This window comes from Pterocles gutturalis, unplaced genomic scaffold (genome assembly GCF_000699245.1).
Source record: "Pterocles gutturalis isolate BGI_N339 unplaced genomic scaffold, ASM69924v1 scaffold7934, whole genome shotgun sequence".
In the NCBI taxonomy this organism is placed as follows: domain Eukaryota; kingdom Metazoa; phylum Chordata; class Aves; order Pterocliformes; family Pteroclidae; genus Pterocles; species Pterocles gutturalis.
The window spans coordinates 10,218-36,948 of record NW_010133138.1 but is presented as its reverse complement, the minus strand read 5'-3'; the positions used below and the strand labels follow the sequence as shown (position 1 = coordinate 36,948).

The following is a 26,731-nucleotide window of genomic DNA, read 5'->3' as shown; positions in this document are numbered from 1 at the left end:
TATTGCCAGATGAGAGAGAATTTCAACATGCTGCTAAAATGAACAGTTTGGAAACCATGGAAAAGTTGTTTAAAAAGAATGTTAATATAAATGCTGTAGATACTGTGAGTATGAAGCATCTGACAGATCACTGATCTGAACCATGACACCTTGGGCTTGCAGGGCAGAATCCCAGCATGCTAGCCCCGTCAACTGCAAGCCAGTGAGGCTGTGGAAGTCCCTTCTAGGACCTGATTAAGAAGCATTTCACAGGTCCAGAATGGGCAGTAGGATTTGTGCAGCATAACTCACAGGTTTTTGCATTTAGCTACTAGCCTGTGCATCACGTTGGGAACTGAAGACTTCTGAATTGTGGTGTAGTATTTCCTATGTGTTCTTGGGTACCTAATTTCTCGAGTTCCCCATCTTTCAGAGCAGTAGGACTTAACCTCACAGTCACTTTGAGGATGAATTTTTGCTGCTAGCATTACAAATTTCAAGTCTGAAGTGTTACCATTCTGTTTCTGTGGAACCACAGGAGCATTCTACCACATTCTCTGGCTCCAAGCTGAGACCAGAGTTCAGATTTACCCTAGACAGATGAAAATGCATTTCTTATGCTGACATCAATGCTAGGCCTAAAATCTGAGGCTGTATACTTTACAGTAACAAAATATAGTGCTGTGTTCCACGTGAGAAGTAGTTCAACAGCAATGGAGTGATCGTGATATTAATCTGGGAGTTGTGGACAACAGTTTGCCTTCAGTGGCTATGCATAAATCATCTACCCATGAACATTCAATGTTACTTAATCATAGGTCCTGAAAAAACTTGCTTCCCAGGACCATGTGCATTTTTCCCCTCTGGGGAACTGAAGATATAGTAGAGGGGCATTCCTTGGTTTGTTTGTGAAAAAGAGAGGGAGACAAAAATTTCTTTTGAGTAAACTTCCCTTGAACAATGGGAGTGTTCCCATCAATTACATAGCACTCTAAAAAGTAGTTTAAAAAATAGTTCCTGCTTCCTTATTGCTTTCCAGAATTCAGGAAATTAAGCTAAGTACTTTTCCAGTCCAGTAGTTTGAGTCTTTAGTCTTCTTGTCCTTAAATCAGACCAATAGTGTAAGAGATTTACTAGCATAGCTACATGCGTGTTGTGCATTGATTATTCTCCTGGTGGGGACATAGCTTATACTGGCAAAACCATTCTTTTGTTCATGTTGATCATTCCTGTCTGTGTACTCCCAAGCCAAGTAAGCAAGGCTGACAAAAGGTGAGTTTTGTTGATACATTTATTTCTGTGCAAGAGGCTTTTTCTGGCGTAAATGCACGTCATAAATCTGACCTTTTAATGCTTTTAATGTATGTAACTGTAAATTTAAACTTATACATGGATAAGTCAGCTGATCTGCATAGAAGCATAAGAGAACAAATCCAAACTGACTTTTAAAGGTAATTGGTTAAATCAGTTATGTATCGTTGTGTGGAAATTCCCAGTGAATTATGTTAAACACAGTTATGTTCACTTTAACTAGAAGGAAAGCTCTCTCCGCTGAAGCTTAATTAAATTTAACCAATCCCTTTTAAGTTCACACTGTTAATTACTTTAATGAAAAATTGATCAAGTGTTCCTGACAAGTGTTGAGCCTATTCACCTGTGTAAAATTACTCACTGTTTGCAAGGTGGAAGCTCTCATTTACATAGGTAATGACTCAGTCTGGGAAGGTGACTAATACTGAGTGAGGGAGGAATCTTGTCATGCATTGCAAAGATTTGGTCAAAAGCAAGGAGGATACCAAAAGGAAATCTAATGGCTTAAATTTGGTCTTCAGCTGTTCAAATAAAACCATATAATAAAGTAGTAAAAATGGATGCTTCCTATGCTGCACACGTCTTCTCTAGGTAGTATATGGTTACTTAATCCCACTTTGACTTTTCAGTGAATTTTAGTGAAGGGGTAATGCTATGTAGAGTAAATAAACCATTCTGGTTCTACAAGAAATGTTTAAGATCAATATCTACATTCTACCCAAGGGAACAAAAATGCAGATAATGACCAAGGGTGGCTGTTGAAGGAGAAATATGCAAATGTGTATATGTTAACAAATACATTTGTTAATAATCAGATAATTCTGAAATCCTGATCACCTACACAAAGAAGAGAACTATACTATGGACTTGACAAACAAAGCTTTGCTTATTTCAGCTGAAGCGCACCGCGTTCCATTTTGCTGTTGCAAGAAGTCATGTATCAGTGGTAGATTTTCTTCTCCATCACAAAGCTAGACTTGATGTGGCGGATAAGGTAAGCTGGTTTATGTCTTGGTTCACACAGTATAGGAACACCTTCAGGGAAAAGTAAAAGTAGGCAATTTGCCTTATGGTCCCTGTTTTGCAGTGTTAAGTGCTTGCTGTAAATGCTTCAGTTTGTCTTAAGACTTTACACATGTATATGAAAAAACATTGTTAGAAGAAAACATTGCCCAGAGCTTTGGCTGTTTTGAACAGCTGAGTGAGCACAAGGGTTGTCAAAGCCACTTGTGTAAATATGCTGTCTGTGGTAGTTGTGTATTAATCATTGACCACTCTGTATGAAAGCAACCACGAAAAGTAAAAAGTAGCTCTGGGGATAGCTAGGAGCTCAGAAAGTAACTCCTTGTGTTCCTTCACTCCATTTTTATGTGAGTAGCTTAATGCAAAACTATCGGCTACTCTGCAGCCTCCAAGACATTAAGAGTTTAGCAGCGTCCGGCTGATTTGGTCGGGACAGGTGATGATCCACACTGCAAGATTTGATTCAAATATTAAAACCAAATATGCTGTCTGCTATTAATAAACAGGCTATTCAAACCAGGAGTTTTCCAGTGAACTAGGGAATGAAAGTAGAGGAATCGTTTATCTTTTTTTCCTCAGTTTGCTTCTTTCTCCTTATCCACCATGTGACAGTGTTTAAATTGTAAGACAAATTCCAGGTTGTGGAGGGTGGAGGGAGCAAGCTGCCTTGTTTTTTACATTGTGTTGTAATGAAAATAAGATTATAAGAAAATAAGAGACCTGTCCGTTCCAGTTACCAGCAGCTCCTGGCTTGGGCATATTCTTGCAATGTAGGTAACCATCTCCTCATTAGAGCTGCCTGAGTTGCTCTGAGATGTTCTCCCAAGCTGCCGTGTCAGTGAATACTTCACATGCTGCTCTGAAGAAATGTGGCTGTCTTCCCAGACACTATGATCTCCCAAGCAAACCTTGCCCTTTTGTAAGCTACATTTCCCTACTCTAAAATTAATGATATAAATGCTAATTGGGTAGTTCTGCAAGAAGTGGAGAGTCTTCTTTTGGTAGTAGTGCTCTCTATCAGAACAGTTAAGAAATTGATCCCCGGATCTTTTACAGAATATCACTAGGTATAGTGTTAACATAATTTTATTCTGTAAGTATTATAAATTATTCTTTATGGCAAATTATTTTTCAAAGGCTGTCTTCCAGATTTGTTGAGGCAATAAGGTGACTCAAAACATTTTGTGGTCCTTTGATTAACCTGCACGTGTGGTGCATGAACCCCCCCATTTGGGGTTGTATTAAACACTCAGAATGTTATTCTAACTAAGGATTACATTTTAATTATTAGCTGTCTTGAATTCTTAGCTGTTGTTGATCATCTTTGTTGAAAGACCATTGGAAATACTCCATCATAATTCATTTTCAGAGCTTAAATATGATGACATTATATATTGTATTTGACAGTGATTCAGGTACTCTCTGTCAATCAATTTGATCTTGCAATTGATAAGAAATAGAATGAAGATACTATGACTTTATTTCTTACTCCATTTCAGTTTCTGACATACTTTTTGTATCAATAGTCATAAGGACTTAAGCATTCTTAACATTCCTCAATACAAAAAGTAAGCTAATGAAAAACACACAATAGTGTTCTTAAAAGCAGGTATGTGGTACTCCCACCTTTAGATTGGAGAGTTCTCATAACTCATGGGGAGTTAAGATGTTTATTGATGAAGCAGCACATCTCTAAGGAACCAATAATACATTAATTGGCTAATAAACACACAACTATTACTATTTATATTAATTCATAATTATATCACTCCAAGTTGCAGTGACTGAGATACAATTCTATTGGTTATTATCAGTATTAGCATTGATACACAATTACATTCCTGCAAATAAATCTTATACTGCTAAGCTGCAATTCTGTCACTTGTCCTTCTGCACTTGATATCAAAATGCAAGTTTATGCTTTCTTATCTACCGTACCATCTCAACTCTTTCAGACAGAGACCTGATGGAAAGTCCAGGAGGAGAGTCCAAGGCTATACTGTGGGGAGCTTGGGTCTGCAGGTCACCTTCACATCACAAGATCCTTCCCTTTTTTGTTCTTAAGATGATTTTTACCTTTCTTGCCTTTTTCCTCTCCTCTCCTTTCCTTTCCCCACCTTTTTGCTATCATTGTGTCTCCTTTTCTTCTCCCAGACTCCTCCCTATCAAACAGCCTATGCACAGAACCACATAGAGTGGCTGAGGTAGGAACCTCTGCAAATTACCTAGTCCAAAGTCCTGCTCAGGCCATGGTCATGAAAAGCATGTTACTCGGATCTATATCCAGTCGGATTTTGATTACTTCCAAGGATGGAGACTCCATAACTTCTCTGGACAATTGATTCCAGTGTTTTATCATCCTTAGAGTAACAAGTTTTTTCTTATGTTTACGTGAATCTTTCTGTACTTCAGTTTGTGCCCATTGCCTCTTTCCGTGTCACTGGACACCACTGAAAAGAGTCTGGCTGCATCTTTTTTACTCCCTTCCTTCAGGTATTTGTACACAGTGAAAAGATCCACCTCAGCCTTCTTTAACTAAACAGTCACAGGTCTCTCAACCTCTTCCTCGTATGTCAGATGTCCCTTAATCATCTTTGTGGCCATTTGTTGGACTCTGTGCAGTATGTCCGTGTCTCTCCGATACTGGACATAGTACTGCAGGTGTGTCTTACCAGTGAGTAGAGGAGAAGGATCACCTCTCTTTACCAGGTGGCAGTGCCCTTCCTAATGCAGTCCAGGATACCATTTGCCTTGTGCGCTGCGAGGGCACATTGTTGGCTCATGTTCAACTTTGTGTCTACCGGGAGCCCCAGGTCCTTCTCTGCCAAGCTGCTTTCCAGGCAGTTGGCCCCCAATCAGTACCGGTGTCTGGGTTTGCTCCTCCCCACATACATGACTTTGCATTTCCCCTTGCTGAATTTCATGAGGCTCTTGTCAGCCCATTTCTCCAGCCTATCAAGGTCCCCCTGGATGGCAGCACACCAAGCTGGTCCATCAGCCACTCCTCCCAATTTAATATCATCCATAAACTTGCTGCAGGTGCACTCTGCCTCATCATTCAGGTCGTTAATGAAGATGTTAAACAGTAGTGGACCCAGAATCAATGCCTAGTGTGCACTGCTGATGCCTGGTCTCCAGCTGGGCTTTGTGCTGCTGATCAGAACACTTTGGGCCTGGCAGTTCAGATGGCTTTCAGTGCACCTTGGTATATCCATTTTTCTACAGCTGTACTTCATCAATTTGTCTACAAGGATGTCATGGGGACAGTGTCAAAACTATTATGAAAGTTGAGATAAGCATTCACTTCTGTCCCCTCATCCATCAGGCTAGTATTCTCATTGTGTAAGGCTATCAGGTCTAGTTACTTTTTCTGCTTTGTCATAGTTGGGGAGATTTTTCAGGGCAGACTTTTGAGCCACAGTCACAAATTTTGCCCAAGCCCAGCTTTATTCTTGTGTCCTGCACACCAGGTGGATGTTCAATATTGCCCTCCACTGTCTTCCCCCACAATTTCTGCTTGCTGTGCCCAGTTTGGGGCTCCCCAGCACAAGGAAAGACATTGATAAGCTGGAGTGAGTCCAGTGCAGAGCCCCTAGGATGATTAAGACTGGGGCACTTGGTATATGAGGAGGTGCTGAGAGAGCTGGGTCTGCTCAGCCTTGGGAGTAGAATGGTAAGGGGAAGACCTCATGGCTCTCTGCAGCTACGTAAGGGGAGAATATAGAGAGACAAACTCAGAGATCCACAGTGATAGTACAAGAGGCAATGGACACACATTGCAACACAGGAGGTCCCAATTAGCTACAAGGAGAAAGTCAGAGTGGTCAAACACTGGGACAGATTTTCCAGAGAGTTTGTGGAGTCTCAATCTTTAGACTATTCAAAACTTGACAGGAGAAGGTCCTGAGCAACCTGATTCAGTGGGACAGGCTTTGAGCATGGGGTTCAAGAAGTCTGACCTCCAAAGACCTCTTCCAGCCTGCACTATTTAGTTTGTGAGTAGTATCCTGAAGTTCCTGTCACAGAGAGCATCCTGCTGTCCAAAGAGTTATACCAACAGGCATAAAGACTGTTCCTGTTCTCCATTAGAGATGGGAATTAAGCTACTTATACCTCACTTACAGAGGAGAAACTGGGGAAGGGTTATAACTGTTAAGGAAGTCCCTTGATCGCTCTTGCTTCCTTTAGGTTCCTCAGACTCCATCTCTTAAACCAGGTGCTTTTACAGTGGAGTACAAATGTCTTGTGTTTACACAGCACTTAGCACAATGAGCCATGATTTATGATGCTGCACCTGGACACAGTACAAAACTTGAGGAAAAGATGTGGAAAAGCTAGAGAGAACTGTGGATAAGATGGAAGACACTTGCTGGAATTCCTTTTCTCTATTCTTTTCGTCTCTAAGAAGTTAACAGGGTTTTGTTTTTTTCTTATAAGAAAATAACTTTTTAGAGAATTTGAGAGAAGAAAAGAGAACCTTAAAAAGAGGGCTAACTGGAAAATTACAGTGACTCATGGAAATATAGTCATTGTATATTATCACCTGAAATGTCATCCATCACACCCAATCCTAACTACCTATATGGTTTCTGGAGAGAGGGAGTAATTTCCAGGTAGTGTTTAATCCCCGCAACTTAAAATGGGATCAGTCCTTCTTTGGAAATGCCAGATCTTCTGTCAAGAATAGGGGCAGCCTGAATATTTAGCTAGGTTTTGATGTATGATATTTAGCTCAATTTAGGTGAGGTGAATCCCACTCACGCTGCCAGGTGTTAATACTGATTTTCTAAGAGCCTACAGAACAGAACCCACTCATACACTGAATTAATCAAAAGGATTTAAAGAAATTTAGCGTGAGGTATTTTGGTGGTAATTTCTGCCTTTATCATTTTGTTTGAAGCATGGCCTGACAGTGATTCATCTTGCAGCTTGGACGGGAAATCTGGATATTATGCGAAAATTAGTTAAAGCAGGCGCTGATCAAAAGGCTAAGAATGAGGTTTGTTGATTGTAATTTTTTACCAACTCTAAACATGTTTATGTTGGAGAAAAATCAGACTCATGCTTACAGAGTTGCTTATGGTTTTTCAGGAAGGAATGAATGTACTGCACTTTGCAGCTCAGAACAACAGTGTTAAAATAGTTGATTATTTTCTCGAAGATCTTCATCTGAATGACTTGAACAAACCTGATGGGGTACAGTATGTTTATTTCTGTTTATATCTTTGATGTCATGAGGCATCTGTTGTGGGCAAAACAATCATGGTGGGGAATTTCAATGAATTCTAATTTATTACCAGTTGTGTAAGCTTTTAATTACTGATTTGGGTATTGAGATACAAGCCAGACAAGCACTTAGGGAAAATACCTTTCCTGTCTTTGCCTATCTCAGCTGAATTCCAGACAACTCTCCTCCTGCTGCTCCCCTTGCTTTTGCTGCACGTGATGCTCAGTCCCATCGGTGGGGTGATGGGAGGCGTAGGATGTTGGGATCAGTCCACAGTAGTTTCATTTTTTTTCCCTGCTTTTTATTTCTTACTCTTTTCCTCTGCATAAAATGGTGTGCAGACATCCTACAGAAGTGCGCCAGCTCTTCAACAGTGCCAGGGCCTTGTCGTCATCAGGTTTGGTCTGTTTTTATTTTTCCTTCCCACCATGCTGGGATCTTGCTTTGAAGGCTGTCTTAGCTAAGTAGGATATTTTATCTTTACATGGGGAAAATTTATTCTTGTAGGATCTGTCACCAAAGGAACAAAGCTCCCCTATGGGGTTTTTTTGGGGTTTTGTTTTTTTTTTTTTTGAGTCTTGAAGGGTACTGACCCAATGGTCCAAAATTCTGAATTCTTTCTACACATGACAAGGCCGACAAAACAAAGTTAATTTAACAAAACAAACCTTTGTCTTTTAGGCCTAAGGAAAGGAAAGGTGAAGAATAATCTTCTTTCTGTTGAGGTTATTTCATAATTATCTGTTAGTTGCTTGCATTTTTTTCCTTAGACATTAATATAAGCCACTATCAGATAGTGAGGCCATCAAACTAATTGGTTAGATGGCCTCACTGTCTGACCAGTGGTATGGTTTTATGTCAAGGTAACTTTCTGCAGATGAGTTGTAAACAGTTGGAAAAGTTTTTGTTAGTTTAACCCCCACCAAAAAAAAACCCCAAAAACCAAACCAAAACCACAATGTACACCACTAAATTCAGTCTTCCTGGATGAAACTTCTGAAATATGGTTGTTGTGGTCTGTGCTTGCAGAATTCAGATCAATTGTCTTATGCCATGGAAATCAATCTTAGAACTTCTTTACTGTCTGTTTCTGAGCATCCTCAGACTTTTAATGAAAGAGTTCTTCTGATAAATAATTTCATACTGAGAAAAATTAAATATTTTGAGCACATCTTCTACCTTGTTACTCTTTCCGAAGAGTTTTCAAATATTTTCTTCAGGTTATGCAAGATGTAGTATCTGTTTTTTTACACTAAGTATTTAATCTTTTCAAAATCTTACTCTTTTTGTATATGTCTACATTTTTGTTGATTTCCTTAGTCACACAATATGTAATTTTTTGTGCAGGACATACATACACATATGCATGCCATATATCTAGTAACTGCAAGCAAAGTATTTTTACTTTCAATAATACTGTTTTTCTTTCCACAATTGTTTTCTAGAATGGTAAAAAGCCATTTCTTCTGGCATCTGAAAAAGGCCATGTTGACATGATAAACCATTTGATTACTCTGAAGCTGTTCACTTCTGAAAAAGATAAGGTAAAGGTTTCTTTTCCACAGAAGCACAACTGAAAATGTGCTTGTGAAAGATTACTTTGTTTCAGTGTAGTTACCGCGTAACCAAGCGATATGAATAGGCTGTGCAGATGTCACCATGCTGGTATTATGTTGGACCAACAAATATACAAAGGTGATGATTTTTTGGTAATTAAGGGAGGACAGCAGTCTTATTGCCAGGAGACTTTTCCATACATATTAATAATTCGTGTAAAGCAAGACTAGCACATGCTGTCTGTTGGGAGAAGTGGGAAGGTCTGGTGATTAAGGTGCCAGACTCCATACTGGCAGGTCATGTTCCCCAGTTTTTCGCTCTGCTTGGCTGTGTCTGTTTGTCAGTGCTAAGTCCTGCATGACTAATTTTTCAAAGTTGTTTAAGTACATCAGGATACAAATAAACACCCATGGGGATTTTTCAGAAGTGCATAAACACTTTAGTCTGGTTGAGTTTGGTTTTCACACTGCATTATAAGGTGTTTAACTTTTGAAGTCTGCCCTTAAATTTGCTTACTCCTTACTTCACTGTCAGTGGAATAAGCATGTCAGTGTTTCTCTGCATCTGAGGCATTGCAATGATAAATACATTAAAAATTGTAAAATGGTTGGATACTGCATTTATAGAACCATTAAGCAAGCACCTAGGAAGATACACTTTTTTTTTTTTTTTTTTTTTTTTTTTTTTTTTTTTTTAAATTCTGGTGATGCTGTAAAAGCTGCAGTACAACCTGGAGCTTTGGTGTGCTAAGTAGTTTATCAGCAGGAGTTAAATAACAGTGTTGTCCCAGACATTTAGCAGGCTGATTGTGTAAAGCAGCAGTGATGGGAAGCTGATGCTGTGATCCTAAAGAGTAAGTAGGTTAGAAGCCAGGACAGCAACTCATCTCATGGGTCACTGAAAGCAATGGCACTGTAAGTGTCAATTAAAAAACATCCTTTTCCTAAAATGTATTTGGATTTTCTGCCCCTCAACCTCTGCAGTGCTCTGACTGAAAAAGTGTTCTGGACCCTCATTTCTCCTAAGTTGCAGCTTCAGTTTGTCTGTATCCAGTTTTATGCTTGTTCTTGTCTTTTGGCTGAAAAGCTGCTGCTCTTCCTGATAACCATCTAGCTTGCTCTTTGTTTTTATTTGCTTGTTGGTGTGATATTTTTCTTTTCTTAACTAGATAGTGAGGAATTGTACTGATGGTGAAGAGGATTGAAGATTATGATGCTGGCTTCAAAGCCACTACAAGATTATACATACTTACCTAGGTTTTGGCTGTTTATCTTTAAATCAGTGCTTTTGGGGGCTTAACATCCCCATCCTTGTAGGAACGAGTAACCAAAGTTTTCTTCTGATTCATTCTTTAGGAGTTATAATTTTAGGTCTTTTTTCACTGGTAGTACACTACAGTTTTCAGAATATGAGATAACCAACTAGGTAATGTCTGCATACATATGATAAAGTTCCTTTCAGATTAGTCTGAATCTTGGAGCATCCTGTGTGGATCTGGCTCCTTCTCTTTTTATGTAAAAGGAAGACGGAAAGACCAAGGGCTTTTTGTTTAAGTGCATTTTGTTTTCACTTAATGTTTTGACTTTATTCTGGGTTTTTAAATATCTTATTTGACAATTTAACTTCAAGGAGGGAAACACAGCGTTGCATCTAGCAGCCAAAAAGGGTCACAGCGAAGTTGTTGAAATTCTGCTTGAACAGTGGGAGGAAATAAATGATGTCAATCAGGTAAGGACACAGAAATTATTGAAAGAGATAAAATTAGAAATTTGAAAAATCAACTCAAAAATAAAATTTTAAAGGAATAAATATTAGTACTGAGTAGCCTTCATTCTGCTGCTTTTCTAGTACCTTTGCATCCTGTTTCATTGGCCCTCCTCCAGTAAATTTAGCTCCATTAGCTCCTTCAGTGTCTTCTTCCTCTGTCTTCTATTCCTCACACAATGGCCTCTCCTCTGTCTCACATGCCTTTGCATAACTTCTGGCAGAAGAAAACAGAGAAAGACCTAACGTCCACCTTGCTTCCTGTCCTCCAACATCTCTGTCCACATGATCCCATTCCTTTTGCCATGTCTGGTGCTTTTCAGGCTATTCGCTGAGACAGTGCAACATGTGTACCCAGCATATACCATTGTAGGCACCTCAGCAAAGAGTTCTCAGATTTGTACCTTGTTCATTTTGATCTCAATTGACTGCACAGAATTGGTTGCAGACACTGCCTACCCACTTCTTCTTTCCCAGGTTAGTGTTGGTGAGCTCAGACAGCATATTCATAAATTGCATATTAGCTGTGAAGGTTGTATCCCTGAGTTGATGCACTCATGAGCTTAATTTTAAGGCTTAAGGTAGGGGTGGAGGAGAGAAACACACACTAACTACTCAACTCATATTCCCTGCTTTGCAAAGCGTCCTTGTGTCTTCTGCATCTGCAGGGCAGCTGTAAAGAACTGGGCAAGTTAATTCACCTTGTTGTGGGTTGGCATGCCCATTGCAGGAACCTTCCATGTGTTTGATGGTCTGTTCTGCTGTCCCAGGGGGTGAAATAAGTCAGGCACACCCACTCCTACCCAAGGCCCTCCTCTTCCTTAACTAGCAACAGATTTATGGGTCAAGGGGTTTTCTCTTGCCCAACTTGTCTGTTATTTCCAGCTATGCAAGCTTCGAGGCACATGAGCCCCTTTGACATGTGCAGCCCTTGTCTTTCCAAGCCTTGTCTAACAGTGTTGCTTCTGGACACAAAGCTTGAGTCCCTGCCTTCCCATGGCTAATGGTGTGACCTTCCTGTCCAGCTGGGGATGTTCTGGTCTGTGGATAAACAACTCTCTGCCCAGCTTTAGCTAAGCACTGATATATTAAATTTACCAGAATAGTGCTGGCAGGAGTTTAAGCAAAGAAAAATCAGGATTTATTGATGCTTTTGTGAATGCAGAAACACTAGAGTAACTTTCAGTGAACCTTTGTGTGTTTTAGGAGTTGAGAAGCAGGGATTAGATAATTGTGCAGCTGATGTAACTCATTTTAGACACTTGCTGTGGAGACATAGAGACTTTTTTGGGGTGGCAAGATTTAAAATAAATATGCAACACAATTATTTCTGCTCAAAGTCTAGCACTAGAGTTGAGAGTTCGTCAGAAGTCCATGGTGTTGGATTGACAGAAATTGGTACTTACAGTATGTGCTAGCATGCTAGTGGTGTTGCCTGGTGTTGAACAGCAGCAATTGCTACCCACTGCCTCTGTTTCTCTGCCTGTTGCTAGCAATCTTCTTTGAAAAGAGTGTGATTAATATTTATGAAATAGATATCTGTGTTGTAAACCTTACCGTACGTCAGTCCACATAAATGTCATCTGTCACTTAAGTTTTGGTGAGTTGCCATTTCATTTAAGTGTTAGTTTCAGAGCATTCATGTTGTGTTCTCTTATGACCATCTCCTCTTTTCTATTGAGCTGGACAATTTCAATTGAGATAACCTGTTTTGTGTCACAGCCTCATAGACATTAAATTGGAACAGACATTTTCTGTCTGTTGATCTAGAACGGAGAAACTCCATTTTACTTGTCTGTTGAAGGAGGTCATGAAAAATGTGCTGAACTCTTACTGGAAGCAGGGAGTGACATCAATGTTTTAACTCAAGTACGTACACAGTATGCCTCCAACACCCAGGTACTGGGACACCCTGGGCTGTGGGAAGGACCTTATCTTCTGCGTGTACTAATAGTGTGTTTGCTCTCCTTATTTTTATAAAATGCTAAAAAAAAATAATAGAATTAGTAATGTAGAAATGGCTAAGAGAATGAAACTGGTGGGGAAGAAATATAGCATAGATTTGTTTGGCAGACTGCTGTGATGGAGCTTTCTTATTTACTGTATGTCCAATAGTAAAACATATGACTAGGAAATGTAACCAACTATGGTAACTGAAAAACCTCCTTTTTGATAGTGTATATATGACTGAACTGATGACAAACCTGTCCTCCACATCTGGTTCCTGGACTCCAGTCCAGCTCACATCTGTTGGAATGGCCTTGGCTTGCCTGCTGTGAGAAGCTTATGATTCCAGCAGACTGAGAGCTTGTTTTAGCAGAATTACTAAGTTAAAATTTTCTATTGATTTATTTTTAAAAGTTTGTTAACGTGATTGTACTTGCTTGTTAAAGGTCTGACTGAACTAACAGACTAGGAAACATGTTGGCTATGTCATTGTCCATAGTGCAGGGTAGCTGACAATGTTGATTTATGTCTTTCTTGAGACATTGAAAAGGACTATTGAATATTGGTGGGTTTAATGTGTTTATTGTGATACAGCCAAAAGAGGAAGTTCCTTCAGTATTTACAAAATACACATCATACCAACTGCTGACCCACTACATTTTATATCATTTTGTCAAAGGGAGAGTTTTTCTGGGAGGGGTTAATAACGCAAATTGAAATGAAAGTTTATCCAGTATTGATAGCTTTCTTTAGTCCTGTTTTTCTAGCAACAAAAGTGTAAGTTTTTGCTGTCTATACCATTTCTTTCAGAACAATAGCAGTGCTTTGCAGATTGCAATTCAGAATAGACATCTGTCCTTGGTCACTTTTCTTATTGATAATAATATTGACCTGGTCCTTAAACCTCAGGTGAGTGTATATCAGTATAAATGTTCTGCTGTTGTTCCGCATGTCCTGTCTTTTATGGCCTTCCTTGGGAGTACAGACAGCTGAATAACACCGACTAGTTTGTTTTTTTTTTTTTTTTTTTTGTTTTTTTTTTTTTTTAAGGTACACACATTGTTACGTGGCTTATGGATGTTGGTTAGCAATATGTTGTACAAACCCAGTCAGTGCCTGGACAGACCGGTGCAGTGCAGTGTAGAAGTGACCAGGCTAAGCCAAGGACATTATGAGACGACGAGCAAAGTGCCCTGCTTGAACTAAGCAGCAGTAATACAAACATCCCTGTGAGCCACTTCATCTTGTCAAGCGCAGAGAGTTAACACTTGTAACTGATTTTGAATAAAGGTAAATAAAGGATAAATAAACACTACAGTGCTTTTACCCTCTGCACTCGAAGCATATGCCTTCAAATTCTGCATGCCACCATTCTTTGGGGTTTAAAAAGAATGGCATTCCTAATATGCAAATCTTGTCTCAATTTAGATATTTCAGTTTTTGTTACATATGAGATTTTATGCAAATAGGAAATTATTTTCCCATTTTACAGTACCGGATGAAAGTAGAACCAGGGCTTTGTGACTTACCTGCCGTGATCACTGGCCTGTTGTTTAATGTTATCAAGGAAGAGCAGTTTATGATGTGCTTGAAATTATTTCTTTTAAAGATCAGGCAGTTGTGCTTCTTGTTCTCATTCTGTAGCAGAAGCAAGTCATAAAATTGGAACTTAGGTTTTGGAAATATTTTCAGTTCAGTGTTGCACAGGAGCTTGCTTTATTTTTCTGTAACCCTGAAGACATGGCTATGGTTTATAAAGACACTAATGAACTGGTGTCTGGCACTGGTGAATGGCACTGCTGTGGAATTATTTTTTAGCTGCATTTAGCAAGAAATTAATGAGTCATATGCTTAACATGGAAAGTGATCTTGCCAATTCTGACTGGTGTTGGACCTGCGCCCAAGTTATTTTCATGAATCATCACACAAATAAAAAACCCTTAATTTCTTTCTAGGTGTAATTTGCTTTTTATAAACACAACAGCAAGTCAGTTTAGTATGAAGAATATTTCCAGCAGCAATATGTGACAGGTGTTTATTCCTGGAAAGTAGATTTTGACATCTATTTCCCCAATACAGGATTAATCTGTCTCCAGCCTATTCAACTAAGGGCAACCCCAATTTTCTGAGAGAACTGAAACATCACACTAACCTCTCTATTGTTGGTCAAGGGAACCAGCACATCCCATGTATGAACATGTAAGAGGCAATGTTCCTAAGTCGTAACACATGGATATGCACCCCATGCACTCAACATCTCCAGGTTTCTGAGCTGTATTTGTTTACCTGCTGCTGCAGGTGTTGCAGGAGCAGACTGTCATCTCTGGCATAGCTCTGCAGCTCAAGGTGTGTGTTTGCTGCACTCTTGAACCTCTGCTAGAGCACATGACCTTTGCAAGGGGTAGATTTTAATAAGAACCTCTTTCTTGTTTGAATTAACTTCTAATAATGTACTGAAGTGTAATAGTTTACTATTTTCCTTCCACAGCAGAAGAATTCCCCTCTCCATTTAGCAATCATCAATAATCAACTACCGGTAGTAAAAAGCCTCCTGGATGCCAATCATGATATAAACTCCTTAAATCATGTAAGAAAAACTGGGTATTACCATAACTTCACTCATAAAGAGGAGATAATGTGGATTTTGCCTGAAGTAATTTTTTTCCTTACAAACTCAGGGTACAAAAGAATAATAAGGAAAAGGCAGTTCCCTCCTTCTCATGTGTGCATATGTATTAGTCACTGGTACATGCTGTGCTAGTATTGTTTGTGCAAGATAATGACAGCAAAATGCTTTATACTCAGAAAATATTTGGATTAATTTATTGTTCAAGTGTTAGACAATTCATGAGTAATAAATTACAGAAATGTCTCAATGATATTAATCTCAGAGGGAAACTCAGTGCAGAGTGTTTTGATTTATGACCAAATCAGTACTGGTAAGGCACCAGTGTTTTAGCTGTTGCTGAACAGTGTTTGCACAGCACCAAAGCCTTCTCTGTTTCACACTCTGGAGTACTGCATCCAGCTCTGGGGCCTCCGACATAAGGACATGGATCTGTTGGAGTGAGTCCAGAGGAGGATCGTGAAGATGATCAGAGGGCTGGAGCACCTCCCCTATGAGTACAGGCTGAGAGAGTTGGGGTTGTTCAGCCTGGAGAAGAGAAGGCTCCAGCGAGACCTTACAACACCTGGGGAGGTGCTCTTTATCAGGGAGTGTAGTGATGAGGGTAACAGCTTTAAGCTGAGAGAGGGTAGACTTAAATGAGATATTAGGAAGAAATTTTTCACTGTAAGGGTGGTGAGGCACTGGAACAGATTGCCCGGAGAAACTGTGAATGCCCCATCCCTGGAGGTGTTCAAGGACAGGCTGGATGAGGCTTTGAGCAACCTGGTCTAGTGGTGGGTGAGGGGGTCCCTGCCCATGGCATGGGGATTGGAACTTGATGACCTTAAGTCCCTTCCAGTCCAAACCATTCTGTGATTCTATAGTTCTGTGATGGTCTGTGGGAAATATGTAGTTTGCCCCTTCCTGTCGATCATTTTATTGATAAAGATTAATTTATACACATTTTTGCAGGAGGCAGAGGCTGTAATTTGTGGCTAGAGTCAAGTATGATAAGCTCTTCTGTCACACAAAATAAAGAATTTTGTAAACACATCTTGAACACATCTTTTAGAAATGTTTTGGGCTTTGTCTCTAGCATGTCTGATGCAAATAGCTGCATGCATATCTCTAATTTACTGCAGAAAAGAAAGTAGGATGTATTGTTGGGGGAAATTAATGAGGTTAGGTGATCATAGTGTGTATTCCTAAAAGAGATGATGACAGACTGTAATGTGGAAGCCCGTGGCTTGTGTTTCTTGGTGTGTAAGGTCTTGGTATTTGACTCTGCAACCTTTAGGTTAAGATTAAAAGGCCAAAAAAAATCTTTAACCAAACCTACAGAATGTAGACTTGCAACATCAGACAAGCACAGGCACAAAACTTTCAACTTAAAATGATGCTGTGTCACATGAAACGTGCCAAGGGACATGTCCAGATATGCAGGGCTTCCATAAATGACAACGTCTTACTTGCTGCTCCATGGAACCCGTAGTCAATTTCTTATTCTAATATTCTGAAGAAGAATAAATAAATAAATAAGTTTTATTTGGGTACATGCAGCTGTGTAGAGACTGCACAACCCTCATTTTAGATGCAAAGATGAGACTTGAAGCTGAATGCCCCTTTAGCTGTACTTCTTGTTAATGGTTTGGTTTTGTTTAATGCTTTCCCCCCCCCCTCTTTTTTTTGTGTGTATGTGATTTCAGGTTCACTGAACCCTTTATGGAGAAGGTAGACTTATGCTACATATCATCATTTTGTGGCAGGGCTGGCTAACAAACCCTGTTGTGGAGTGTGGCACAATGTACTGTTAAAAATTATGGATGTCCAATTGTCTTTGCATGAATTTCGACAGGAACAAGATTACTTGAGAGGATAGTATGGGTGGGAGTTGGCAGTCGCATGAAGCACTCTGTCCAAAACACCTTGTTTTAAGAGGAAAGAGAGAGTGCTCATTGGGTTACCGTACATTAGAGGGGCATGACAGCAACTTTTTCCTGAGCCAGCTGGAACTCCTGCCTGGTTTTCCTGTGGAGATCCCAGATACTCTCTTGTTTGCCGGAAGCAAAACTGACAGATCACTCAAAAGTTAAATGATTTAATTGTGTTCAGTGTCTTCTAGCCAAGGCTGTCTCTTGTGAATCTGCTTTAGATTGAGAGTGTGAGCACTCTGCTTCTAAGAGTGAGTTTGGATTATTGTATTTATTTGGTGTCATTAATTCCAGAGGCAGGAAACCCCTCTTCATCTGGCAGCTGATCTTGGCAATGTGGAGCTGGTGGAAGTGCTGCTGAAGGCAGGCTGTGATCTCAAGACCATGGATAAGGTAGATTGCATTCCTCATCTGTGCAAGAATTATGTTATTTTATATTTTGTTTTATAAGATTCTTCCCAGAGAAGCAGGGAGCACTTGTTGCCAGTTGTATTTCCTAGGTAAAGCTGTTAGCCCTTACAAAGTAAACCTCCTTTTAATATTGCCATACCTGCAGCTTGCAGAGATCTGAAATGGTTTTAGTGGAAAGCTGTAAAACCTCCAAGCTCTGTAGTTTGAAGGGTAAACTGTGCTGCCATAGACCTCTAATGGAAAAAAGGACCAGGCTTATGGAGAAGAAAAAAGCCTGTGGGGCTTTAACTGCACCTACAGCCAGGTTCACTGCCAGGAGAGGCACAGGTACTGCCAGCTTTGCTAACTGCAGCAATGCTGAGTTTGCTCTTTTGGGAAAATCTGGAAATTATGGTGCTGTGTCCCTGAGAAGCTGTCCCAGATACATTGAGGTGGATGCTTAGACCCTTTTGCTGATGTTCAGCCTGGAAAGACTGAAACAAAAATGGCAATGGCTGGAAGAAGTACCAGAGGAAAGAGTCTCTGGGGAAGTCCTTTTGAAAGGACCAAAATCCACTTTTTTACAAATTTTGCTAAATTGCTGCAAGATCGAGCTTCCCCTTTTTGTACTGCTACCACTATATTGATTTTCTGTATGACTGAATTGACAGATTTCATGTTTATCATGAGCAAAATCAAGCTCTTCAGTAATTTCAAAAGGTAACTTTCACACACAAAACTGTCCTGATGAGGAATAAATCTTTATGGACTAGGATAATCTCTTTTTTCCCTAGCCTGATGAGAGGCTCAGGTCTCTGAGTGCGAGTGATGCATGGGGGTCGGCTGATGTGTTTTGGGAGGCTGAGGTAAGATGCTGCATTGCAGATAAGCCGTCCCATTCAGAGTCATGCCTACACTAGCCGGAGAGCTACTGTTCTCATATGGGCTAACCCAGAACGAAATCTTGTCGACTTAAGACAGCACCTTAGCCATTAGAAAATTGTCTCTACCTATTTGTATTCCAAGGGCAGGCACAGAAAATTACTTCTTATTGCCTGCTTTGACCTTAAGCCTCTGCAAGCCTCTGGGCCCTGGTATTACATCAGTGTTGACAGAGTTCAGGGCATGTTATGAGAATACTGCTCTGAGCCAACACAAGTTCTGTCACCTTTCCGCATTGGTTTTATTTCTTGGAGTAGCTTTTCCCTTGCCTGTTTGCTGGATAATGCCTGAGGCCATGCCACCACTGGGAACATTCACAAGTACAGCCCTCTTTGAACGGAATTGGTGCTGAGATGACAAAAATGTTCCTGTACTTACTGAACAGTAGGCAGGAAAAAGGGGAGCTTGCTTTTATTGCATAGTGTTTTCCTGGCCTCTGCATCCCTGGCAGCAAAAGTTCTCAGTCTCTAGAGCATGTAATGCAATCTGCATGAGTTCCAAGCTGTTAGAGCTCAGGAAATGCTCTCTGGGGAGCTCTTTCTTCCTCCCATCTGCAGGTATAATTGTCGTTGGTTGTGATTGATAGTACGCAAGACTGCCACGCTGCATGTACGTGCAGGATGCCAATGGCGTCTGCACTAGCACAGGAGGCCAGAAACACCCCCCTTTTTACAACCCTCCACCTCCCTGTGAAATGCAGAGCACCTTTCCAGAGGTGGGACCCAAGGACCTCAGCTGGTCTTGAGACTCTTCACATACAAAGTATGTCTGTGCTTGGCTTCCAAGGCGATGCTTTTCCAAAAACAGACTAATTAGAATGATCTTGAGCAGACCAAGGAGCTAGAATCCAAAAGGTATATATTAGGTGCATCCCTCCCCATGGCAGGGGGGTTGGAACTAGATGATCTTTAAGGTCCCTTCCAACCCAAACCATTCTATGATTCTATGATATGAACTTATAGCTGAAGAGTTTAAATGCCTTACAATTTAATTACTGTACCTTTTAATTAAGGGGTTGGCTTCTTTTAGGTCTAATTTTCTAGAATGCCTAGTACTTGATATATGGAGAATACCCTGAATATTTACTGAGGCAAGTCCACTCTGTGCAAATCTGATGACAATAGACAATTGCAGAGAGAACTGGACAATTGCAGAGGGAACCCTGTGGAGCCACTAAGATGCCTTTACATCAATGTGCTGATAGCGGAGACGGGCTCGGATAGACTGGGCTGCCCTTTGTAGTGGGAATTAAAGCAATGGCTTTTAATTCCTTTGACTGCCTCTACTACCCATGAAACATCAACTTCAGTTGTGCTCATTTCAGTTGTCCTCACTTCAGTTGTCATGAGAAAGTCATTCCCATACCCTTTTCAGTCTGTGAGCCGGCTTCTCTTAACATCCAAAATAAGATGCAGGTTTGCCCTTAAAGTTGGAGGTTTCCAACTTTACCAGCCTATCTGAAATGCCAACTTAACCATAACATGAGAACGAGCTGTATTTGTGGTAATTTTTGGCCTGTGGATGCGTGGGTTTGCATGAACTTGGAAGCAGTGACTGGAGAGCGCAAGCTGGTATGAAGTATGCAGCAGTCTGAGTGCAGGAGGTTTCTGAAAGCACTTGTACCTCACCAATAATTCTTTAGGGGGAGTTCAGTGTGGGGAAAAAAAATTACCATCTCTGGGCTGAGGGGATACAGCTCATGCAAAAGATAGAACTTTGTAGCTACCCTGAAGCCATAAAATCGTAGTAATGTGTTTTCTTGAAAAAAAGGGATGGGGGTCTGTAAATGAAGCTGCTTTGTTTCTTCTGTGATATACTTAACCTCATATATATGAGATAATGTTCTGATACACTGTCTCTGCTTTCAGTATGGAAAAACTGCACTAGCTCTAGCATCAAGGAGCAATCACGCCCTCATTGTAGATATGATCATTAAAGCAGAAAGGTATTATGCCATGAAACAGGTAAGAGACATCTTCCATTACACTGAGGAGAAATATAAGGAAAAGCTGATTCTGATCTTGAAGTGCCTTTTGCCTGAGGTTGTTCCTTTTGTCAGGTTGGAAAACTGGCCTTGATAAACTGAGGTTAGGTTTGGTAATGGGAAGGTCTCTACCCTGTCCAGGTTTTGTTCCTGAACTAGGTGTAAAATTGTAGGCAAATTTTATCGTTTTCCTGCATCATGATCCATACACAGAGTTAAAGAGGTTCTGACCCAAATTCAAACTGTGCCATCAGCATCAGGGCTGGGGTGACCTGAATCCACATTGCTACAGCAAAATCTATGGTTGAAAAATGGAGTGCCACTCCTTTGCTAGTAAGGCCTCAGTTGCTTTGGCAGGAGCTCCCTCTTCTGTTTTATGTATGTTAATTATAAAATGCAATCAATTGAATGGGAAAGAACCAGGCAACAAGTGTGAAGGACATGGCTTAAATTGACCTTATATTTTCTGAATTTCTAACCTTCTTTCCTCAGTTGTTATTTAAATTCAGGCTGCTTAGTGATGGCACTCCCTAAAGGGCTGAGAGTCAGATGTATTAAAGTGTAGATGACAATCATTTGTTGTTGACTATCCCACATCACTTATGAATCTGTACACACTCTATAGGCAGTAAGTGTCTGAACAAGAAAAGCTAAGCTTAGTACCTCTTAAAATCAAAGGAGTATTTGGAACTGGGCTGCTGCAAGGCCCATTCAAGAGATGTGCCTTGAGACTCAAACCCAGCCCAAACGTGTCTTGAAAATTCAGGACATCTCATGCCACTGGGTCTTAACTGGGACCATTCAGAATTCTGAGAAAGTTTATTTATTCCATCAATGACGGCTGTAACAATGAGCCAAAAAGAACCTGCTATACCTACACACTTGATGAAAGGGAAGTATTTCACAGGATAGTGAAGGTGCATTTTAGGGCATATTAGTACTCCATAAATCAGTCTTGTATTCGCTTGCTCAGCTTTTCTTGTTTGGAGCCACAGGTTTATGTGGGCTCCCTGAGAATTGATTAAATTTGCTAGGTTCTGACACAATACAGTCTAAGATGCCTAAGCTCTCTTGAATACACTGATTGTTTGCAGACTGGTCCTAGTGAGGCAGTAAAAGATATCTTTTGTAGCACCCACCATAAAACCTGCAAGAAGGAAGATGCTAACACAATTTATTTATTTACAGTAAGTAATTCTGTGAGAACCAGAGATAACAAAAGGACTGGCAAAAGGAATTCACTTTACTGCCAGCTCTTGCGCTCTCATTGTTGAGCTTCCAACATCCTCATTGCTGCTTCCTGCTAGGGAGGGTTTGTTTTACCAGGTTAGCCAAGTGCCTCCCAGGGCAGCATAGGTATACTGATGCTGCCTGAGTGCAGGTGAATTAGCCGGTCTTTTACCACCCCACTGCAGCCCTGTGCGTCCAAATCCCTGAAGCTTAATGTTGTAGGGCATTGTGATGGTAAATCACAGATCTAGATTAATTATCATGAAAAACACCTCCACAAACTCCCGTGTTGTGTGTATTTGATCTCCTGTCAGTCCAGCTGGAGTTGTCAGGTATGTTATTGTTTCTTTTGGCTTAAAGAGGAATTAGAAGTGAAGTCATCTTTTGCCAGAGAAGACATGACAAGCCTGACAGCAGTGAGCCCCTTAATGCTCCTAACCTCTTGGCATTGTTTACTGAATTGCCGGAGGAGAAGAAAAGATGTTTAAGCAGATGGTTTTCTGCAAAAGCTCCAGAGGTGTTGGGAAATAGAAACATAAGTGTTTCTATCCCATTACCTGAAGCTAAAAGCACAGCCTTTGGGAGCAGCTTAGATCTTGCAGTTATGGAATATGGCATTGTTCAGGTGGGGTTACCATATAGGAAGCTGCAGGGTTTTGAACCATTATTGTAAGAACAGCCTTTTTGTTACATTGAGCTGACTTATCCTCTGTGACAAGGCATTAGCTACAAAAGGAAATGTCATGTTGCTGTGAGAAAGCGATACTATTTGATACTAATGTGTGAGAGAATGTCTTGTTCTCTCAGTTTACCCTTTTTGTTCTATTTACTGCTTCTACCTAACCCTTCCCTATCATTGCCCAGGCTTTTTTTTGATTGGATTTGAGGGCTGCTGATACTGTCCCACTGTGCCATTACCTAGACACACAATTAGCAGCTAAGAGAAGCTGTACTGCTGCAAAGGGAGAAAAAAAAATGGTTTTTTTGTTTCTTTGCTTGTGGGTTGTTGGGTTTTTTTTTTTTAATCCTCAGAAGAGAAATACTGAACAGGGGAAAACCTGAAGCTGGCCTGTAGAATGTCCTAAACCTCATCCTGCATGTGTCAGGAAGTACGAAATAAAGTCTGCACCAGAAAAATGGCATCAAACATACATGACAATGCTTAGTTATTGAATTAAGATTTTTTTTTTTTTCTTGCAAGACTCTCACAAGGTTAGGGAATAACCCTGTTGTATTTTTCTGACTTTAATCTGGAATTGAGTACTTTATGCTTAGCACTTTTCTAATGTGGCATGCTGTAATTTTCTTTTTGGCTTAGTATCTGCTTTGTAATCCTGTATCAACTTTATGAAGACATTTTTCACTTCAGAGACTGATTTGAAAGAGGACTAGCATGTAAACAAAATGAAGTATCAAAGTAGTTTGAGCATACCTACACTAGCAATGAGGCTTTTCCCTGGGCATGGCTCAGCTAGCAGTGAAATCACTGCTAGATTTTTGCAGAGGTGCCCAAACAAGAACTAATCCCATCACGCCTGTTTCAGGCATGCTATTCAGAGTAGCAACATCACTTTTAATCTGGAGGGTAAAATGCTTGTGGTTTTGGTAATCTATCTGATTTTGCTTATGCAGGCAATAAAACTAGATCCAGATTCAATGTGCATGTGCTTATTGATGCTTCGGCACTTTTCTGAATGGGGCTCTGCACGCTAAACCTAATGGCTCATGCTGCCATCAAATGACCTGGGAGTCCCTGCTTCAGCCAAGCGGCGCTGATGGGGCAGAGGCAGGAACAGCCTGAGCAAGCGCCATGCCAATGGTGGCTACCCTCTTCTCAGGGAGAGGTCAGCACTTTGAGAAGCGAGAGGAAAGAGTAAGAACTGTGTTTGAAACCCAAACATGTTCAAACTGTGACAGATAAACACAGCCAAGGAGCACAGCAGTGCTGGTGTACTACTTGCTGTTATTTACTGTTGCATATCAACTGCCAGAGAAAGAAGTAATTTATTTTGCATTTAGCTTAATAAGATACAGCAAGAGACACAGGAGAGCTTTGTTTCTGTTATTAAGAATGTAATAACATCATCCATGTTAAGACATCTTCCAAAGAGCTCCACTAGCCAAACATGGTTCCTTTACCTGCACTGAGCAAATCTCCTGTCAGTAGCTACAGGTGGCTGTACAGGACTGAGTGTTCACTGCTCACTAAGCACAGGTTCCCAGCTTCATAACAGAATTTATCACTTGCTTTCTTTTTCAGGGACATTTAGCTCATAGTGATGATGGGTCAAACTTCACCTTGTCCTTCAAACAAGATCATAGTACACAGACCATGCAGATTCGTTCCTCCCTGTGGAATCTAGCTTACAACCAGTTAAAACCCCAGGAATGGAAAAAGCTGGCCCTGTTCTGGAAGTTCACAAATGAGCAAATTAAAGCTATTGAAGAGCAATGGACAGGTAACAATATCTGAGTGGCTAGAAATAATAAACAAGCTATAAAAAATGAAAAGCAGAGTTGCTTTTTAAACTATTTGAGTATCACCGATACACACTGGCCCTACTGCTCTTATTTAAATTATGAAAAAGGGCAGTGAATGGGTACAAGCCTTGTCCCTGGGAAGCGGTGCCACTTCTGTTCTCCTTCTTGGCCTGAAGGAACCTTCATTTTTGGAAATAAAAAATAGCAGCAGTGAGCAGTATGGAAGGATCTTGCAGGTCACACTGCAAAAGAGGCCTGGGGAACCTTGTGACACAGGAAGACCGTGTTCACACTCTGTCTTCACAGATGCTGTGGAACAGCAGTTCCTGTTTTCAGGCATTTCAAGTGCTGGGAAAACAATGTTTCTACAGCACTCATTGTACTTCTTTACTATGACTCCAGGATATATTTCCACATGTTGAGCAAAAATTAAAGGAAAAAATTACTTTCAAGATTTATTATCTTTTTTCTCCCCCCTTTATAGTAACCTTAGGACAAAACCAGAATTTTGTTCATTTTTTTTTAACCTTTATAAGTCTCAGTCTTCATTTTGCTTCTACGTGAGAAAGGAAATAAGAGTAAACTAGTAGGTTTTAAAACCTCTTGGAGCTCTAAAAGTGCAAAAGCACAAAATACATTGTTTCCAACATATGTAGCAGACAAGTGCTTTGTGCATTGCATAGGGAAAAAAAGTTATAAGGAACATGGAAACACAATGTTACTCATCTGGTTACATGGTATCTTGCTGGCTCATCAGAATCCTCTCAAGCATATACATGAAGATCTGGTGGAAGCAGGATTTCAGCCTTTAGCCGGTAAGTTGCGTTGTACCGTACAGAGCACATTACACTGTCCTCTGTGAGACTGCAGTGTGGTGCTGAGGTGGTGCTGCTTCCCTGCTGGTGCTGGGAAGGTGTCACCATGGTGGAGCTGGTAGATGCTCTCATCCTTTCTGGGAATCTGCCCTTGCTGAGGGGTGAGGTGGCTTGAGTAAGAGTGTTTAAGTGACACTTGAGATTTCTAAAAGAAGATAAAAATGTTCAAACTTTGCTTCCCTCCTTTGTCCTGCAAACATGATTAAAATGTGATTGGCCCTCCTTCAGTTAGATTAGCCTGACCTTGTAAAAAGTAGTTGACATCAAGTGTTTTCTCCTCTTACTTTACAGAGAAGATCAGAGCTGCAAGTAGCACTGACATGGACTCCAGAAAATGTGCAATTTCATGAGTTCATCAATAAAACATGGCATATATGATGGAATTACATGCCAGATGGAAAATGACTTTCAAAAACAAGTAATATATTTGCTGGAAACAAAAACCTATTTTGATGTTGTATGATTTTTCCAAGCTAGAAGAACTTGCACTCCTGAAATACTGGTTAGTTCTTTCTCAGACGCTTGCTCTACAATGATTTAAAGAATTTAAGAGTGAATGGCTGTCTGGTAATTTATGAGTATACTGCTAAGCAGGAACCACGGCCCTACAATTTCTGCACCTGGCTTAACACTGATACACTAATTCTGTACTGGAACTGAAAATTAAGCTATTTTGTGTTTGATATGAAATCCAAATGAGATGTTTTCTACCTGAAAGAAATTAAATTTAATAAGAGAAAATTATGTGTATAAATCAACACTTCCAGAAATAGGTCTAATTTGGGATTCAGGTTTTTATAAAGTCTTGCCAGGATCATAGTGTTCCTGTCTGAAGAAGGCTTTTCTCTTGTTTAATTACTGCTAGGATTAGGATGTCTTTGTTCTTCAGCATTTGATTTATGTAGTGAAAATACACAAAAATGTCATGTCTAAAACCATGTGTGGCTGGCTGCAGAATTTTCTATCATGGCATAACCTTGTATACATACTCAAAATAAACATTTGCTATTTAATACTTAACACATTTAGCAATTATTTGCCTATTTCACGCCTTGAATTCATATTTGGTAGTGTCGTTATGTTTAAAGGTTTTCTCATTATTTAATATATTTCACACCTGAAACATTATCTAAAATGTCTATCTTCATAGTCTTCTCTATGAGAAAAGAGCGATAGCTTTATCATGTAAACAGAAGAATTGAATTGCCTTGTCTATCTAGATATAGCTAGCACTATTTTGTACTAAATCCTACTGTTTGTACTAAAAAGATGATGATCTGTATCTTAGTCTGAAGTCTTACACCTAACTGCCCTCTTGTGTGCAACCTGTTTTGACATGGCTGCAGAGCATCACGGGAATATGAAGAACAGACTGGCAAATTCTCAGGTTCCAGAATCAGGGATCTAAGGCCACAAATTCTTAGATCCTGACAGGTATGCATCAAGTTCTGCAACATTAAGTTGGAAAACAAGTATGCTCAA

The 26,731-nt window shown here is 40.2% G+C and overlaps 1 protein-coding gene across 1 annotated transcript; it reads left to right on the top strand.

Annotated features, from left to right (window-relative positions):
• ANKDD1B (ankyrin repeat and death domain containing 1B) lies at window positions 1-25,599 on the top strand (the record flags this gene model as incomplete). The annotated part of the gene is made up of 14 exons (XM_010081106.1): window positions 1-104; window positions 2,186-2,284; window positions 7,214-7,312; window positions 7,405-7,509; window positions 8,986-9,084; window positions 10,727-10,825; window positions 12,632-12,730; window positions 13,619-13,717; window positions 15,297-15,395; window positions 17,642-17,740; window positions 20,548-20,643; window positions 24,154-24,352; window positions 25,058-25,189; window positions 25,541-25,599. Coding segments are annotated over 14 exons (1,487 nt in total), but the record flags the coding sequence as incomplete, so codon positions are not given.
• Window positions 25,600-26,731: the final 1,132 nt, after the last annotated feature.